Source organism: Meleagris gallopavo, chromosome 15 (genome assembly GCF_000146605.3).
Source record: "Meleagris gallopavo isolate NT-WF06-2002-E0010 breed Aviagen turkey brand Nicholas breeding stock chromosome 15, Turkey_5.1, whole genome shotgun sequence".
Taxonomy (NCBI): domain Eukaryota; kingdom Metazoa; phylum Chordata; class Aves; order Galliformes; family Phasianidae; genus Meleagris; species Meleagris gallopavo.
Window position 1 is genome coordinate 922,600 of NC_015025.2, and position 16,566 is coordinate 939,165.

General features: G+C 41.1%; 1 protein-coding gene across 1 annotated transcript; it reads left to right on the forward strand.

Moving 5' to 3' along the window:
- The first annotated feature begins 13 nt into the window (after nt 1-13).
- LOC104913227 (ankyrin repeat and KH domain-containing protein 1-like) lies at nt 14-16,354 on the forward strand. Its single transcript, XM_019620283.2, has 9 exons — nt 14-88; nt 1,742-1,888; nt 3,330-3,440; nt 4,852-5,001; nt 5,294-6,903; nt 12,232-12,483; nt 13,045-13,220; nt 13,999-14,163; nt 14,625-16,354. Exons 4-9 carry the CDS (start codon nt 4,895-4,897, stop codon nt 14,682-14,684), a joined length of 2,370 nt encoding a protein of 789 aa, XP_019475828.1. The 5' UTR covers nt 14-88; nt 1,742-1,888; nt 3,330-3,440; nt 4,852-4,894; the 3' UTR covers nt 14,685-16,354.
- Nucleotides 16,355-16,566: the final 212 nt, after the last annotated feature.

A 16,566-nucleotide genomic window follows, 5' to 3' on the forward strand; every position in this document is an offset into this window, starting at 1 on the left:
TTTTTTTAAGGAGGGAAGAGGCTGATGACTCTGAGCATTTCACCTGCCAGGTTGATGGCCAGTTTGATTTAACCTTGTCAAGCCAGAGGTGAGAGTCAAAAGCATTCAGTGAATGTACAGGGCAATACTAATGACTTGGGAGATCACTGAGTTGCCAGGAAGGAGCTAATAACTAGCAGAAACACCAGTTTCTGAATAGGATCATTATTCAAAACCAATAAGCTTAAATAATCTCTAAATTTGTAGTCTTTGCTGAGAAATTTGCCTCTGCTAACTTTACTTATATGGAGATCAGATTCATACTACTTATATTTTTTTTCCCAGGTGTTAAGAGAGGTAGAGGCTATAGGGACTGATCTGCAGGACACATGGCTACCTTCAACAAGAATGCAGACCTGGCATCAAAAAGCATAGCAAGCAAGAGGGCTGTTGGCTGGGAGGGGGGAAGATAAGTTGGGCTCTCACCTTTGTGGAATTTTTTGTTGTTTTTTTTTTCTCTCCTCCAGAATTAAAATTGTCAGCCATTATGGTTATGAGGAAGGGGGAAGAGTTCCCTAAAATTTTTAGGAATGTCAGAAATTGGATTGTCTATATATCCTGTTTTATGAACATAAACCGAGTTTTGCCTTGGACCTCTCCTACAAATGCCTTGGAATCCTATATGACCCACTAACGTAGAGATAACTAACTAAATATGTCAAACTCCTTAAATTGAAGAAAGGTAGTTCTTCTGTCAGATAGAAGTATACCTAACCCTAAACCATGACAGTAATGAGTAGGGCTGATGTGTTTTATAACTTCTGCAGGTGCTCTTTATTTTTCTGCACTAAGCAGTCTTTCTGAAAAGTTTCTAAATTTTCTTCTCTTGAATTTCTTTTCTTTTTCAGCATAGACTTGTTGATGATAATGCTGTTGTAATTGAAACATTTTCTAAATATGTCTTAGATTTGTTATATTTTGTTATATTCGTTATACCAAATCACTTTATAAGTCATTCATTGAAGACTAGCCCTACGTTTTACAGATTGCCTCTGTTTCAGTGCTGGACGTGAACCTGAGCACCCAGAAACACTCTTTTTACATTCATGTAGATAAGTTAGCCTACAAGAGCTTACCTGTTCCTCTCTTTCTGTCTCATCCAGACTTTACTCTGTTGTGTGTTGGCAGTCTATTGCTACGGTTGTGTTAGTACAGGTTTTGCATACACACTTTCATGTTGACTTCAACGGGAGTAAAATATCCTGAAATCTGTGTGCCACACAGTTACCTGTTCATAAAACGGGGGGAGCGGGAGGGTAGAGGCAGAAGCACTTACCTACTGTTTACCTATTTATAGGGGATCTCTAAATAGAGATGAAAAATGAAGACATTTTCTAGTACCTAGTAAGAAAGGAACATTTTTATAAAAGTATTTTTTCTTAAAAACCTATTAAAAAGGAGAGTGCATAATCCGGGTGTAACTTAAATGGCTGTGTAACACACTTATTATAAAGTATTTTATAGATTACGCCCTTAGTGCTCCTAATATTACTTGATTCAGTTTAGCACTCCATTTTGGAAGGAATGCCATGGACTAAAATGTAAGAAATTATTTAAGTCAGCCAACAGTTCTTCTAAGTAGGGTGGGAAATAAAAAAAGGATGAAAGCAGCTCATGCTGGAAGTTCTGAGGTCCAGAAATGAATGCTCTTATGCTCTCAGTTTTCTTCTATAATTTGTAATCGGCACGCTTCTGTTCCCAGACTTGATGGTGAAGGTAATTCAAATTCTTTGTCAACTGCTTACAAGCCTGTTTCCCTGCCTCTGACCTCTCCAAATGTAAAGCTGAATCTGACCAGTCCAAAAAGAGGCCAGAAAAGAGAAGAAGGCTGGAAAGAAGTAGTTAGAAGGTAAAGAATTTAATTCTATGTTTAAGAAATATGTTTCAACATTTTTACGTGTAAATTATACTCAAATGTAGAATTCCATCAGGTTCATAAAATTATTCCACTGTAAAAATTAGAAAAAAAAAATCCATTCTTTTTGTCTTGCAGTGCTGTGAAAACAAATTATAATCCTAATTTGCAGTAACCCCTCACTAATTTAACATGATATGAACATTTTATTTGGCATAAGGGTTTTCTTTACATGTGTTGTCGTTGAAGTAAAAGATAAGCTAAAAGTTAAGGTATATCTTAAGATACAGAAGGAGGAGGGAACAAATGGCAGCAAAAAAGCTCCTAGCGTGGATGACTGCTTGCAATGAAAGTGGAGTAGATGTTGGCAAAGTAGAAGACAGGTGGATGATCACTTTCATTACATTTTGAGTGGTTACCTTGATTGCTAATTCCAATGAAAATTTTGTGACCTTAATTCAGTGTTGGAAAACCTTTAAATCTAATTGTACTTCTGTAAAGCACCCTCCCTTTGAAAATATTCTGGTCTTTTTTTTACTGTCTAGCTAATAACCACTCAATCTCATCTGCAATCATTATTATGTCTACTACTTTTAACTAGTAACAAACATCTGGCTGTCCTATTTTGCTCCCTTTATTGAAAAGGAATGCAGCATGAGCATACAAGTGTCCCATGTTCAGGTGTGCTTATAATGCCCTGCTGCTTTTCTGTTCTGCAATGGTATAACTGTATGTGCTCATTCTAGAAAATTTTAGGCTGTGTGCACCACAGTTGTACAGAGGAAGCTACAAACTTTATAATAACTTAAAAAAAAAAAAAAGGCAATTTAATCTGAAAACTTAAACGTATGAACCCTTAGAAAGTTGGCTCAGCCTTCTGCCTTTTGTTGCATTTACAATATGTTCTCTGCTGTGACATGTCCTTGCCAAATGTATAGTCACAGACTGCCCGCCACTTGGTGAGTCATGCAGGTGTGAAACTGTTGCAGGGGCAGCTGACTTGTCCAGCACTGCACACAGACCCTGCTATTGACCCTGGAGCTGCTCCATCTCTCCTCCTGGGTCTCTTGAGAATTGCTTTTTTGGGTGCTGTCTGCTGTTCAGATAGAGATGCTAGCGTTCAAGAAACAGCATCTAAAACCTGAGATTTCCTAGTCCTTAGGGGATCAGGTCTTGTCACAAAGACTATACATAAATGTTTTGTACCCATGTTTGCCGTGCCCTGATGATTGGCAAAGCATTCATCCAGCCAAAGAGCTGTTTGGCGACTGTAGCTTTGTACAGAATGCCTGGGAGCTGCATGCATTCATCTTCTAAGTCTCTCCCAGTCTCTACAGCAGGAATTTTTCTCCTCCCCTCTCTCTCTGAGTATCCCGCTGTGGCTAGAAGGGATCAGAGAAGTAACCAATGAAAACATCCCTTCTACCCTTGACAGGCAAGTAGGCAGAGTTTTGAAAGACCCTCCCCCTAGCAACACTCTGCAGCCAACACCAATTGAGCAATTTCAGCTGCAGAGAGGAGGGCGCTGCTGTTCAGGAGCAAAAAGGTACTGTTTGGGGTACTTAAGGTAAAAACCACTGAGATTTGTGGGTAGGGAGGGAAGTGGCAGTGGGTGATGGGTGGGAGGGATCCTGGGTGCTGGGGCAAGCTCTTTTGGTGGAGGAATTTCTTGGCTGATGGTGGCATTGGGGTTCCTTGTTGGCAGAGTTGAAAGGACATCAAAGGGACAGCTGGAATCCTTAGTGTAATGGGATATTCTCAAGTTAAGTGATACTGGGAGCTCCGGTTTGGGGAGGGAGCAATAGAGTTGTCTGGCTTGAGCAAGGAGCCTTTGGGGTGGGTGGAGAGACAAAGACCCAAAGCATAAAATTGCCTTGGGATGAGAGCTTGGTGCATAATCTGAGTGCCTGAGGATCAAGTTACTTGAAATTCTCAGAGTGAAATAGCTGAATGAAGCTTGCAGTCTTTTCAAGGGGTTTATGGTGATCTGTACAATGTTCAGAGGTGCTTGAACTGTGGTTTCTGAAACCTCTTTGAATCCCCTCTAATTGTTCAGTGTTGAACTACTATTGCACATCACTAGTAAGCTGGAAAGCACTGTATGGGCTTGAGAGGTCCAACCTTTAAAGCCTACTTTGGGGATAGAGGTGGCCCAGAGAGACCTTGGCTGGGGTCTGGATGCAAGCATAGATCGTGTTCAAAGACTCCTCAGTGCTGCATGCCTGCACTGACCCACCAACACCATGTAAATTAGAAAAATGCTAAAATGACTTATTTCACTGAACGTATGCGTTGCAGTGTTGTGGCCTAAAAGTGAGCCTGTTCCTGAAAAAAATCTGTCCTGCCTTCATAGTGGCTTCCAGCAGCTCATTGAATTGCAGAACTGCATGGTTTGGTAGTCTGATATCCACTGTTGTGTAGTGTCACCTGTTAAACTTTAAGATCTTTTGTAGTGTCTTTGAGGTCTGAGAGAAATGGATACTAAAAGGGTTGTGAATGCATGTGGTACACAGAGCTCATCACTGGGAAGATCATGGAAAACCGCCTTCTACTAGTTATGAATGACCAAAGTAGCTAAGCCGTGGCCTTCTGTATTTGAAGCAGTGCTACTTAAGTAAATGTAGGTCAATAAGCTAAGAATTTATCTTCGAAGATACACGCACAAGATAAGATAAAATTGGAAAATATTTCTGATGCATACATGAGGCATATTTGTGATACAGCAGTGGTGGTAGAAATGCTTCTGAGGAATCCTTGTTAGGTGCTGAAGATGATAAATAATATGAGGTTGGGGATTTTTAGAGAGGCTCCAAAGGGTGAACAAAATATCAGCAGAAAACCATTTGCTACCCTGAAACATAAGTATATTATTTCAGCCACATGTGAGACAATGAGGCTTTTTTTTATGTGCTTACTGTTTAAATACATTTGATGGATTTATGATCTTTGTGATATAGGTCAAAGAAGTTATCTGTCCCAGCTTCTGTCGTGTCTAGAATAATGGGAAGAGGTGGCTGCAACATCACAGCAATTCAAGATGTCACTGGTGCCCATATTGATGTTGATAAACAAAAAGATAAGAATGGAGAAAGAATGATCACTATAAGGTACAGTTTTTAGAAATGAAACTCTAACTCAGAAATGTAATTTATCAAGAACTTCTCTTTCTTGGACATACTCAGTTTCTTGGTTATAAAATAGAACTTCTAATACTGCTGCCAAGATATGCTGGTGGTCTGCTTGTTCAAAGTTACTTCTTGACTATGGCTATCTTAAGGATTAATTTAATGGAGCAAAACTGTTGTAGACTTGCAGATCAATATCAAGTTGGGGCTACAGAATGTTGCACAAAATGGAGTTTCCTTTCATTAAAGGTAAATATATTTGTGTTTAACCTAGGGGTGGTATGGAGTCAACACGATACGCAGTGCAACTCATCAATGCCCTTATTCAAGATCCTGCCAAGGAACTGGAAGACTTGATTCCTAAAACTCATATAAGAACACCTGCCTCGAGTAACAAATCAATCCATGCAAACTTCTCATCTGGAGTTAGTACAGCATCTGCTTCAAACAAAAACTCCTTTCCTCTCGGAGCACCACCTCTTGTCACATCGCAGTCATCGACTCTGTCTACTTTCCAGCCTACTAACAAACTAAACAAGAATGTCCCAGCAAATGTGCGTTCATCTTTTCCAGTGTCTCTTCCTCTAGCTTATTCTCATCCTCATTTTGCCTTGCTGGCTGCCCAAACTATGCAACAGATCCGGCACCCTCGCTTACCTATGGCCCAATTTGGAGGAACCTTTTCACCTTCACCAAACACTTGGGGACCATTCCCAGTGAGACCAGTTAACCCTGGCAGCACAAATAGCTCTCCAAAACATAATAGTTCAAGTCGTGTAGGTAGTCAGAATGGAAATATTTTACAGACAGAGTCTCCCGGATTAGCTACTTCTAGTTGTCCCATTACTGTCTCTTCAGTAGTTGCTTCCACCCAGCCATTATGTGCAACAAGTAATCGGACTCCCTCTTCAGTCAGAAAGCAGTTGTTTGCCTGTGTTCCGAAGACAAGTGCTGCAGCAACAGCAATCTCAACTGTGACAAATACATGTAGCACTCTGCCTTCAGTTTCCTCTGCGCCTCCAAACAATGGGCAAGTTTCTGCAGCATTTCTGCCCTCTACTGCTCCACAAATGCAGCATTCTGCACTTAAAGCAGATTCTTTCTCAGCTGTCTCAGCACCCAAAGAGCAAGTGTCAACACCAGACCAGCCTGTTGGAAATACATGCACACCATCTTCTGTTGCAGGTAGTTCCAGTATGTCAACTAGCAGCAATTCAGGAGTCCCTGAAGCTCACCCATCTAGCAGCCCTGCACCTCTAACGAACACCCAAGATGAAATACTAACAGCCAGCATGTCAGAAATGAGCCCTTCTATGCCTATTTCTTCCAGCTCAGAAACCGCTCCTTTAAGCTTAGCGTCACCCAGATCGGTTGTTGCAGATAATCAGGACAACAGTAACTTACCTCAAGTAGCTGTACCAGCACCTCGAGTTACTCACAGGATGCAGTCCAGAGGTTCTTTCTATTCAGTGGTACCAAATGCAAACCTTCATCAAGATCCTCAGTCTATTTTTGTTACAAATCAAGTTCCCTTAACACCTTCTCAAGGTCCACCTGCTGCAGTGCAGCTTTCGTCAGCCATGAACGTTATGAACGGTTCTCAGATGCACATTAACCCAGCAAATAAGTCATTGCCTCCTACTTTTGGGCCAGCAACTCTCTTCAATCACTTCAGTAGTCTTTTTGATAGCAACCAGGTGCCCTCTAACCAAGGATGGGGAGACTGTCCGCTTTCCACCCGAGCAGCAGCTGACCCATCTTTCACTGTTCAGTCTACCTTTCTGAATAACTCCGTGCTAGGACATGTGGAGAACGTGCATCCTGATAACTCCAAGGCTCCTGGTTTCAGACCACCTTCACAGCGAGTTTCTACAAGTCCTGTAGGTAAGTCACTAAGATCATGTACTGGACAGAATTTTTTTTCTGCAACACTTCTGTTGCTTGAGATCATTTGAGAAATAATTTACAAATTATGGTTATGGAATCCTAGATGACCTATTTTCATCCATTTCTTTTTTCTCCAGTTCTTCTAGGATATTGGTTGTTGGGAATGTTGTAGACATTGTGTTGTTTGCCCTAAGAGGGAGGAATGTGTCTCCCTCTTTGTAGAATTTAGAGTAGCTTTGATTTTTAGTTTTTGAGCTGGAGTATAATATGTTGTTAGGTGATACTAAACCTGAAACAGCCAAGCCAGAACTTTGAACAGATTCAACCTAGCAGCAGGAGTGACAGCATGTAGTCATTTAATATTTTCACTGTATGATATTTCAGATGGACTATGAAAGAGTACCCTGTATTTTTTTTGTGTGACCTGATCCTGTAGGCTGAAGGGTGATTTTGCTGTGTTTTTCTAGGATTTTGATAAGCTAACGTGCTTTAGGAAACTGGTGTGCTTCTGCATGGTGTGTTATTAAGAAGCAATTGTTGTTCAGGTGTGAAGTATAGTAGTTCAAGCTTACAAGTCTTTAATTGAAGTGAGCTAGAAATACTCACAGTGAAAACACTGCCTGAGAGATTATTATCATTTTAGTGATGATGATAATGCAGGTGCCTGGCTGCATTCATTTGGCTGGAAGGAACTCAGAGGTCCCCACTGCTACTCCATTCTCCCCTTTTTTCTTGCTGAAGTGTATTTATGGTGCCTTGCAGCTGGACAGCTGGAGAAGCTTGCTTTAAAGTTGTCTTCCACACCACATGGTGGTGTTAGATGATTCAGCTGATGTTTCAGGACTTGAATACTGAATTTGGACACTTCTCCTTCAGTCTGGAAGTCAAACTGAAGAAGGGGGCATTGGAAAGATGTGGTGAAGAAAAGGGTTTTTAGTATTCCCATTCATTCAGTGGATTTAAAACATTTGGGGTTTCAGATCACTTCTCTCAGACCAGGTTTAACCACTATCGAGATATTTGTTATGACTGTAGTATTCTCAGGCGTTTAATTTGCGCTGCATAACTGCACTGCAACGCACGTACCCAGACTACTTATACCATGTCCATTCCCAGTGCAGTAAGCAGAACCAGTTGTAACTGAGACTTCAGGGGGGTAAAGTAACTGGGTCTTGCTCATCAGATGTCTGCCAACAAAGGAGCTGGCAGACTCTCCTCGGTAGACTTCAGAAACTGTGGCTCACTGGAATACCCTGCTCTGGGGAAGGAAGGTTATGTCAGATTCTGACTGAAGCAGTTTACTGATTTTTGTAGGGTTCTCTGCTGGCTCACAATGTCATTCTAATTAAAGCTATTTTTGATCGCCCTTATTTCAGAATCTACTTTTTTTTCTGTCACATGGAAGGAGAAGGGACTTGTGGGAGCTGAGGGAGAAGGAGGTGATGGAAGTTGTGATGGTGAGGAAAGAAGTGAAGGCAGGAGGCTGGAGGCTCTCCAACACCTTGACCCTTAGGCCAGAAGTGTGGTCTTCCAATCTGCCTGCCCCTTCTCTCAGTGGGGTTTCACAGATGAATAGGCCTTTCCAGTAGGCTGAGCCCTTGAGGTGGGATGAATTGGGACTGTTTTGATGTTTTTCTTAAGTTTTAGTGGCAGGTTTTGTGTGATTTCAAAGAGCGCTTGCATGTACTTTGGCCTCAAGCAGTGTTATGGAGCGGTTTGGGCCTTGCTTGGTAATTCAGTATGCCTTCATACGTTGAGAGTGGATAGTAATGGTCATAAAAACAGATACAGTCCTCTAATCTCTGGCTGTGACTCTACACTTGATAGAGTAGGAGGTTTCTTTTATGCCTGTCTTGTACAGCTGGGCTATAGGAAATCTTTCTGCAGATCAGCATTTCTTAGCAATCGCCTCTAAGCTGCTGTGGTAAAGATGTAGCCTAATCTGATTATGTGCTACAACAGTTTTTTCTTAAGTGTCACTTTAATGTAGAGTTTATGTTCTCTATTCTTGGGTAAAAGCTGTTGCAACTTGAGTTGTCTCTGATTTCACCAGTTTGTTTGAGGCATCCTTACTGCTTGTGGATCTGTTCTGGGAATGGCCTTTTTTTCCATGTATGCCTTCAGAGCTCTTGTCTTAGCAGCTTGCAGATTTTTGGCAGAGCCTGATTGTTTGGAGAGATTTTAGGATGACCAGAAGTCTGCTTTTTCCTCTACATTTTTAATAAGGGGTTTGAGAACTTACTTGTGTTAAAAGTTACTGCAAACTTGGTATAAGCCATCTGAAAAAGCAGTGCATGACCATGAATGTGCAGGAGGTGACTGAGCTCCCTATGTTGCATGGATTCACCAATATTGCTGCTGATTCTCTAAAGCTGGAGTTAGCCCTTGTAGTTAAGTGATTTCTGCAGGGAAAGTCTGGGGGCTTTGGTGAACTAAATTTTGAGCAGATTTGTATGATGCTGATGCACCAGTCTCTTAAAGCCCAGAAATGCTTTTTGAGCATAATATGGTGTCTGACTTCTAAATGTAAAGTATAGTATTGCAAATTGTTTTAGTGTTAAAACATCTGCTTTCACTGACGAATACATACATACATTCCAGCCAGCTGGAAGCTAGTCTTTGATGTGCAGTGGCATCCATGGCCATAGAGGCCTTCTGACTGCTTCTGATGTACTGTCATACAAGGAAGGATAGCAGGAGCATCCCATTGGTAGTTTGTGGCAGGTGTGTGGGAAGGGCCCTTGGCTGGAGATGCTGCAGTCTGTTTCTGGCAAGGAGTGTGCTGGGGGAGACCCACTGCCCTAGGAGGGAATGATCTGAGCAGTGTGTGCCAGCAGCCTGCACAGCCTCAGCAGCTTCTTAGAGTCGTGCAGTCTAGGCTGTGGTTGTTGATGCTGTGGCAGACCTGGAAGAGTGTATCTCCAGAGTAGGGGCTCCTTCTAATCCCTCCATATTCTGTTGGTGGTGGTGATTTACCTTTGTATTTCTCCTTCTCTGTAACAGAGACTTTAAACAAATCTTTTGGGCATGGCTAGTGATAAAAACACTACCTCTAAAAGCAGCGAGTCATTTCTGCTAATGTGAGCAGGCTGGATCTGATGCTTCTGGAAGCAGGAAATTAAGGTCATTTGGTTGATATATTTTTATTCTTCATTCAATAATGAGGAAAAGACATGGCTTTTGGTAGTATATCCAAGGGATGAAAGGTGTGTCTGTAGTTTATGACCTAAGCTGTTCCCTGTCACCAGTGCTACTTTCAGAGTGTAAGCAGGGATGTAGTTTCAACCTTGCTCTGTGACAATACAGGCTGGTTCTGGTTGTGGTCAACTGGAAATGTTTCAGTGGTATTGAAACTAGTCTTGTTTAATAGGCCCTTGAAACTAAACCCACAACAGAGATTAATGTTTGGCCATGCTGTTGTGTTTTTTTTTTTCTTTTTTTCTGGTAATGATGTGTGAAGAAAACTTTTTAAAGTATTTTGGAAAAGTGCTTAAAAGCTTGGACTTGTTCAAAAACTGTAATTTCTCTTGCTGATTCTTTTTTGTGGGACTTTAAACTCCATCTTTTCCCTCCTCTCATGCACTTCTGTAGGAAGCAGCCCCTCCTCTGCTTCACTGTGTATTGTCAGCCCTGTTTCTTTGGAGGCAGTGTGCTCTGACTGACCCGTATGTGAATGTAACTAGATGGCAGAACTGTGCTGCAGTGAGACTTCCTTGGTGCTTGATTCCCTCAGGGCTTTCACAGAACCCTGTATTCCTGTTTGGCTCTTTGGTAAAGAAAGATTTTTGCCACCTCCCAGTTTTCTTCTTGTAACTTCCGTTTCAATTCCTTTCAGTGACTGAAGAGATGGCTTTTTAAAAAAATTTGAGGCAAAAGCAGAGATCATACAGAAATGCCTTCTGTTGGTTTCTGTTTGAGGGAGAATTGTGCACCTGTAAAATTAACTTAGTGTATGCAGATACCCCTGAAGGTGATGAGATGATTTAATTAATTATATTGAAGTGCAAGCTCTCTCTAGGGCTTTGAAGCAGGCTCCCAAAGAGATATATTTAATGAAATTTATGTTTATTTCAGGCTTACCCTCTCTAGATCCATCCAACAGCTCTACAACTTCTTCTTCAGGTCCTTTGACAGGCTTTTCAGCAAACATGCAAGGAGCACGGGTTTACCTTCAAGGGCCAGCGCCTGTTGGGACTCCCAGCTTTAACAGACAGCATTTTTCACCACATCCTTGGACAAGCGCAACAAATTCATGTAGGAACTTCATGGGTCTGTCTTAGTTAACTGTAAATTCTTAGCTATTGTCTTCAGTAGATTTGTAACTTGAGGGGAAATTAGACAGTTATGAATACAGTGCTTTCTAATTCAGCAGTTGTGAGGATGCCATGCCAATCCCACTTTACTGTTTTGTTTCTTAACAAGTAAAATGCCACTAATCCTGGTAGCATTTCCAAAGGCTATTTGGGAAAAAAAAATTGGTCACTGTAGGTTCTAAAAGGAGAAGGCATGAAGCTGTGGGGGAGTGGGAGTGGAGGTGATTATAGCAAGTTAACGATTCCCCTCTAAATGAGTGTAATGTTAGGGGAACATGTTACGTTTATCACTGTGTGAAGTTATAATTCCTTTTTCTTTTTGTTTTTATTATTTATTTTATAAAGTTGGCATTCTGGAATTTTCTTGTGACATAGAGGTTTCTGACTAATGGGAAGAACATGGAAGTAGCTTTACAGAAAATGTGGGTCTTCGATTTAGAGTCTTAAATGGAGAGACTTTTCACGTCACTGCATGCAACTTCATTGCAACTCTGAGCTTAAGAAGCAAAATGTTTAAATGAGTGCTCAAAAGAAGTTGGATTTCTCAGAAACAGTAATGGTTCTGAAGTTGGTGAAAGTTGTGTTCTTATGTTACATGTTTGGCTTTGAGAAGCTGTCTTTTAATTTCTCTTTGCTGGAGGTGGTAGATTCCAAAACCAGGCTGCTTTGATATTTATGGTATCTTGGCTGATTTTTTTCATATCTTCCTGAAACTCTTCCATGTTTCTTATTCTTTCTTGTGGTTATTTTAGATGTACTTCTAGGTAATGAGACTATCACAGTTCTGGCAGGTGAAAGCATTTGTGCTAATGTTCGTTCTAGAGTTAAAGTAAGATTTAAACAGAAGTTCTGTGAAAGACTGAAGAATGTTTTAGAGGAAAAAAAGCTGTTAAAACCCTTTTATCATTTGCCTTGAGATAGCATTGAGGGGATAGAAAGGGTAGCATTTACTATCACTAATTTCTGTGGGTTTTTTTGTGTGATTAAGCAAAATAAATTTTTTTTTCAGCAGGTGAATCTCCTATTCCATCAGTTTCCTCAGGATCATCTTCACCCCTTTCAGCTGCTTCTGCACCTTCTAACTTGAGCCAGCCAAAAACGGGTAACACGAATCAAGATCGAAAGGTACCCCCCCCCATTGGGACAGAAAGACTTGCTAGAATTCGACAGGGAGGATCTGTCACTCCTACACCCTTAGGAACCAACTTTACAGCTCCGGTTGGTCACAGTGGTATTTGGTCATTTGGAGTTAACAGCGTATCTGGTAAGTCTATTTTTCATGGTCTGGAATAGCTTGAAGAAACTTGTGGGGCCTTTTGAAAACAGTACATTTGAAAAGGAAGTTGGAGAGGGAAAGAGAGAGGTGGATATAGCGTATCCTAGAAGGAAAACTAATAGCAAATGGTGTAATTTTCAGTTACATTTGCAATGCAGATGTTGTGATTTTTGCTCCTAACAGAGATGATTCTCATTCAATCTAGATCATCTCTATGAGTACACTTGTAAACCCTGATAAGTTTTCAAAAACATTACATTAAAATCTATTGAGAATTGTAACCATAAACAACTTGTACTTACTTAGGGAGTCCATCTCCGGTTCTGAACCTTGGCATTGAAGGATAATTGCTTTCCTCCAGGTTTTTAAGCTTGTTGTTTGCAGACACTTTAAAAGCTGTGGTGCAGCTAATGCATCCAGAAATGCATAGTTGTGAATGCTGATTTTACATTGTTCCTTTGGATTTGTGGAGGTGCATGAAGCTGTACACAAGCTCTAGAGTATCTTCAGTCAAATCTAATAGTCCATTTTCAATCTTGTTCTTTCCAGAAGGCTTGTCAGGTTGGTCTCAGCCTGTAATGGGAAACCATCCGATGCATCAGCAGTTGTCAGACCCAGGCACGTTTTCTCAGAATCAGCCAATGGAGAGAGATGATTCTGGAATAGTGGCTCCCTCAAACATTTTCCATCAACCCATGCCAAACAGTTTTGTGGATTTTTCTAAAGTAAGTCACAGAGGGATGAATTTGGGCTGTTGAATGACAAATTACTTTTTTATTTGAAGGATGATTTGTGCAGTTCAAGCCTAACAGATTGGGTTTATGATGCTGCTTCTCTGTGATTGGTTTGGAAAATAACTGGAAAATTTGAATAATGTGGGAGTTTCACTGTACTAGTAGACATAGGAGTCTGTAGCATTGATTCTGAGAGATAAGTTTATTCTATGTGCAAGTGTATTTTCTGTTTTGCTGGTTTACAGTGTATGTCTGTGCTTCTTCTATCCCTTCTTGCTGTAACACCTAGATCCACTTTCGTCCTTGGACTGTCTTACTGACTAGAAAGGATGCTCAAGCCCAGAGGCACACTTAAACAAAATCAGAATTTGTGGATTTGCAGATGTTCCCCTGTTCAGGCACTGGATGCCTTCATCAGTCTTTACTTTCTCAGAGACCCAGTCACTTGGAAATGATAGCGAAAGGCTGGCTGAGCTCTAGAGCCTGATTAAAGATAGAAACCACGTTTGTTTGAATGCCACAGGCCTTTCTTAAGGAAGTGAAAGGATGAGAAAAACACTTGCAAGTCTGCTCCTTGTGTATTAACACTGCAAAATAGCTGGAGGCAAACCAGCATAGCCAAGCCATAATCAGCTCAGCCTCTGGAGAAATGTCCAGTGCTATGGGCTTGACAGTGAAACGGCTTTTGTAGTGTGTTTCAGAAGTAGCTGTGGTATGGTTATCTTTGCTACTAGTAACTGGTTCCCTGGTGCTTGTGTTTTCCCTTCAGGGCCTACCCATCTCCATGTATGGAGGCACTCTCATACCCTCACACCCTCAGCTAGCGGATGGCCCGGGAGGCCCTCTCTTTAATGGGCTTCATACTCCAGATCCAGCCTGGAATCCCATGATCAAAGTTGTCCAAAATTCAACAGAATGTACTGATGCTCAGCAGGTAGTGTGGTTATGTTTTTCCGTCTTTGTTTCTATGGGGCTTTTTATGGTGTTATGCTTTGTTTTGCTTTTTTTTTTTTTACTAGATGTCATTTTCTCCTTGTTCTTTGATACCAGAATGGAGATTGTGTGGGTTTTTTTGTTTTTTTTTTTTCCACTCATAGCATGTGTTTAATACATATACTGGCATCAGTGTGGAAACTTTCAGGTAAAATGGTGAGAATTTCAAGAATGCTCAACAGGGTAACAGCTCTTGTTGTAAGAGGCAGGGTTCACACTCATGCTTGTTATCTTGCAGGTTGTCAGTCAAAACCAGGCCAGAGCTGAAGACAGCTCCCAGTGCTTGGAGAGTGGTTATATTTTAGGGGAAGCCGTAAGCTTACCCTCTAGTTGTTAAATTGTCTGTTAAAGGAACCTTTATTTGTTTTCATAATAGATTTGTCTTTCTATTTCTTGCTATAGATTTGGCCTGGCACCTGGGCACCTCACATTGGAAACATGCATCTCAAGTACGTCAATTGATTTTAGGGGGTTTATCCTTTTTTAGCCTTGTTTGGGAAACCTTATGATTTGAAGAACCCCGGGGATTTTTTTTATGTGGGCTGTGTAACAATGAAAACTTGATTGCCCATTGTATAAGAACAAATTGATTTACCTATACAATTGATTCCATTCTCCAGTTAGTTTAGCCATTCTGAACTTAAAAATCAGATAAAATCAATGCTTTTGGCTAAACTACTAAATGCTATTGGTATGCAGGAGAGAACTAGATAATTATGATTTCAACCTGCTAGGGTGGTAAATAAGTGTATAATTGTTTACACTTAAAAGGAAAAGCTGAGTAAATTTAATGTCATCTAGTGGCTCTACTTTCTGTAGCCTGTATTAATGTGAAATATTTACCTGAATATTCAATAAAAGGTGAACAGTATTTATAGATTGCGTGTGAGAATTTTGAAGAGGGATGTGTATTGTCATTGGTAGCTGCCATGCCTAGCGATGCATCTTTTCACAGTCACATCATCAGCATGTGGTTGTAGTCAGGGTTTGGGGAAAGAGGGGAGAGGGTTTTTGTGCAGTTATTTGTGATGCAAAGTTTGCTGGGTCCTTCCTCTGCCAGTCTTGGTGTTTTGGGGTGTGGTGCTTTTCTTTTTCTTTCTTGTGGCCATGGCAACTTTTCTGGCTTAGTTTTGTTTCCTCTAGTGCTGTTTTTCCAGATGTGTTGACTGAGGTGTAGTTCAGGGACTGACTTGACACCTTGGCAACCAGTGGTGTCTAAATTTGCCATAGATAAATCAGTGTCTCGTAGAAAAATCCAGGGCTTCTTCACGTCATTCTCCTATTGCCCCAAAGCAAATATTAAGAAAGCAGACTACTTTCTACTAGAGAAAAGATGTCATTGTGCAATTTCAAGTTTTCTGTAACCCCTTAAATCTGGTAAATGCTCCTCATGCCTTTTCTATGAGGAAGGAAGAGGATTTTTGCATACAACAAACAAGACAAACCCTCATTCTGCACCCAGCCTGATTCTGGTGTTGGCCTGCACCAGAGGCGTTCCACTTTCTACTTTCATACAATGCTCATTTCTGCTTTTGCTCAGTGATGATGTAGTAACTACACTGAATACTTAGTCTTATTTCTCAAGCAGGTAAATACAGTGCACAAAGTTCAGTATAGTGGACCATTTTTGATGGTCTCTTAGACCAGAAGGGCAGATGGAAACTTCCTTACCTTTCTTCTTCCTCCTCCTGACCATTCCTTACCATACAACATCAGAGTTTCTCCAGGAGGAGCATGAGGAAGGAACAGCCAAAAGAGAGGATTCAGTGTTAATTTGCATGGAGTGAACTCTTGAAATAATGTAATGGTGTTCTCTGTCCCAGTTACTCCTGAGTGTTCAGGAATATTAAAAATATGAAATGCACAAGTAGTATCCGAGTATGATAGGCAAATAAACATCAGAAACAACACCGGATGTGTTCAGATGTTCTATCTAGTATTCAAGAAAGAAATGATCTTACACCCTGATAACACAAATACCAAAGGAGAAATGATTGTGGTGATAGTAATTGTATTAAAAGCTAATGGTGAAGGAAAAAAATGGCATTCTGGTGCAATAGCTTTCGTGCTGACTTAGCTGTCTGTTCTTGGTGACCCTTGGGGGACTTGTTTCAATTGTGACCTGGTGTACAGCACCCTGCTTAGGAGCTGGCCTCACTTTTGCATTAGTGAAGAGCTCTGCTGTAAGCACTGTCATTGATACCTTCTGCTGGCCATCAGACACTGCAAGAGAGGGCAGAAGAGGATGGCTGGCCAGACTGGCAGTGTGTGTGTGTGTGTGTGTGTGTGTGTGTGTGTGTGTGTGTGTGTGGCCGGTGTGATGGGGAGGTGAAGGGCCTCTTGG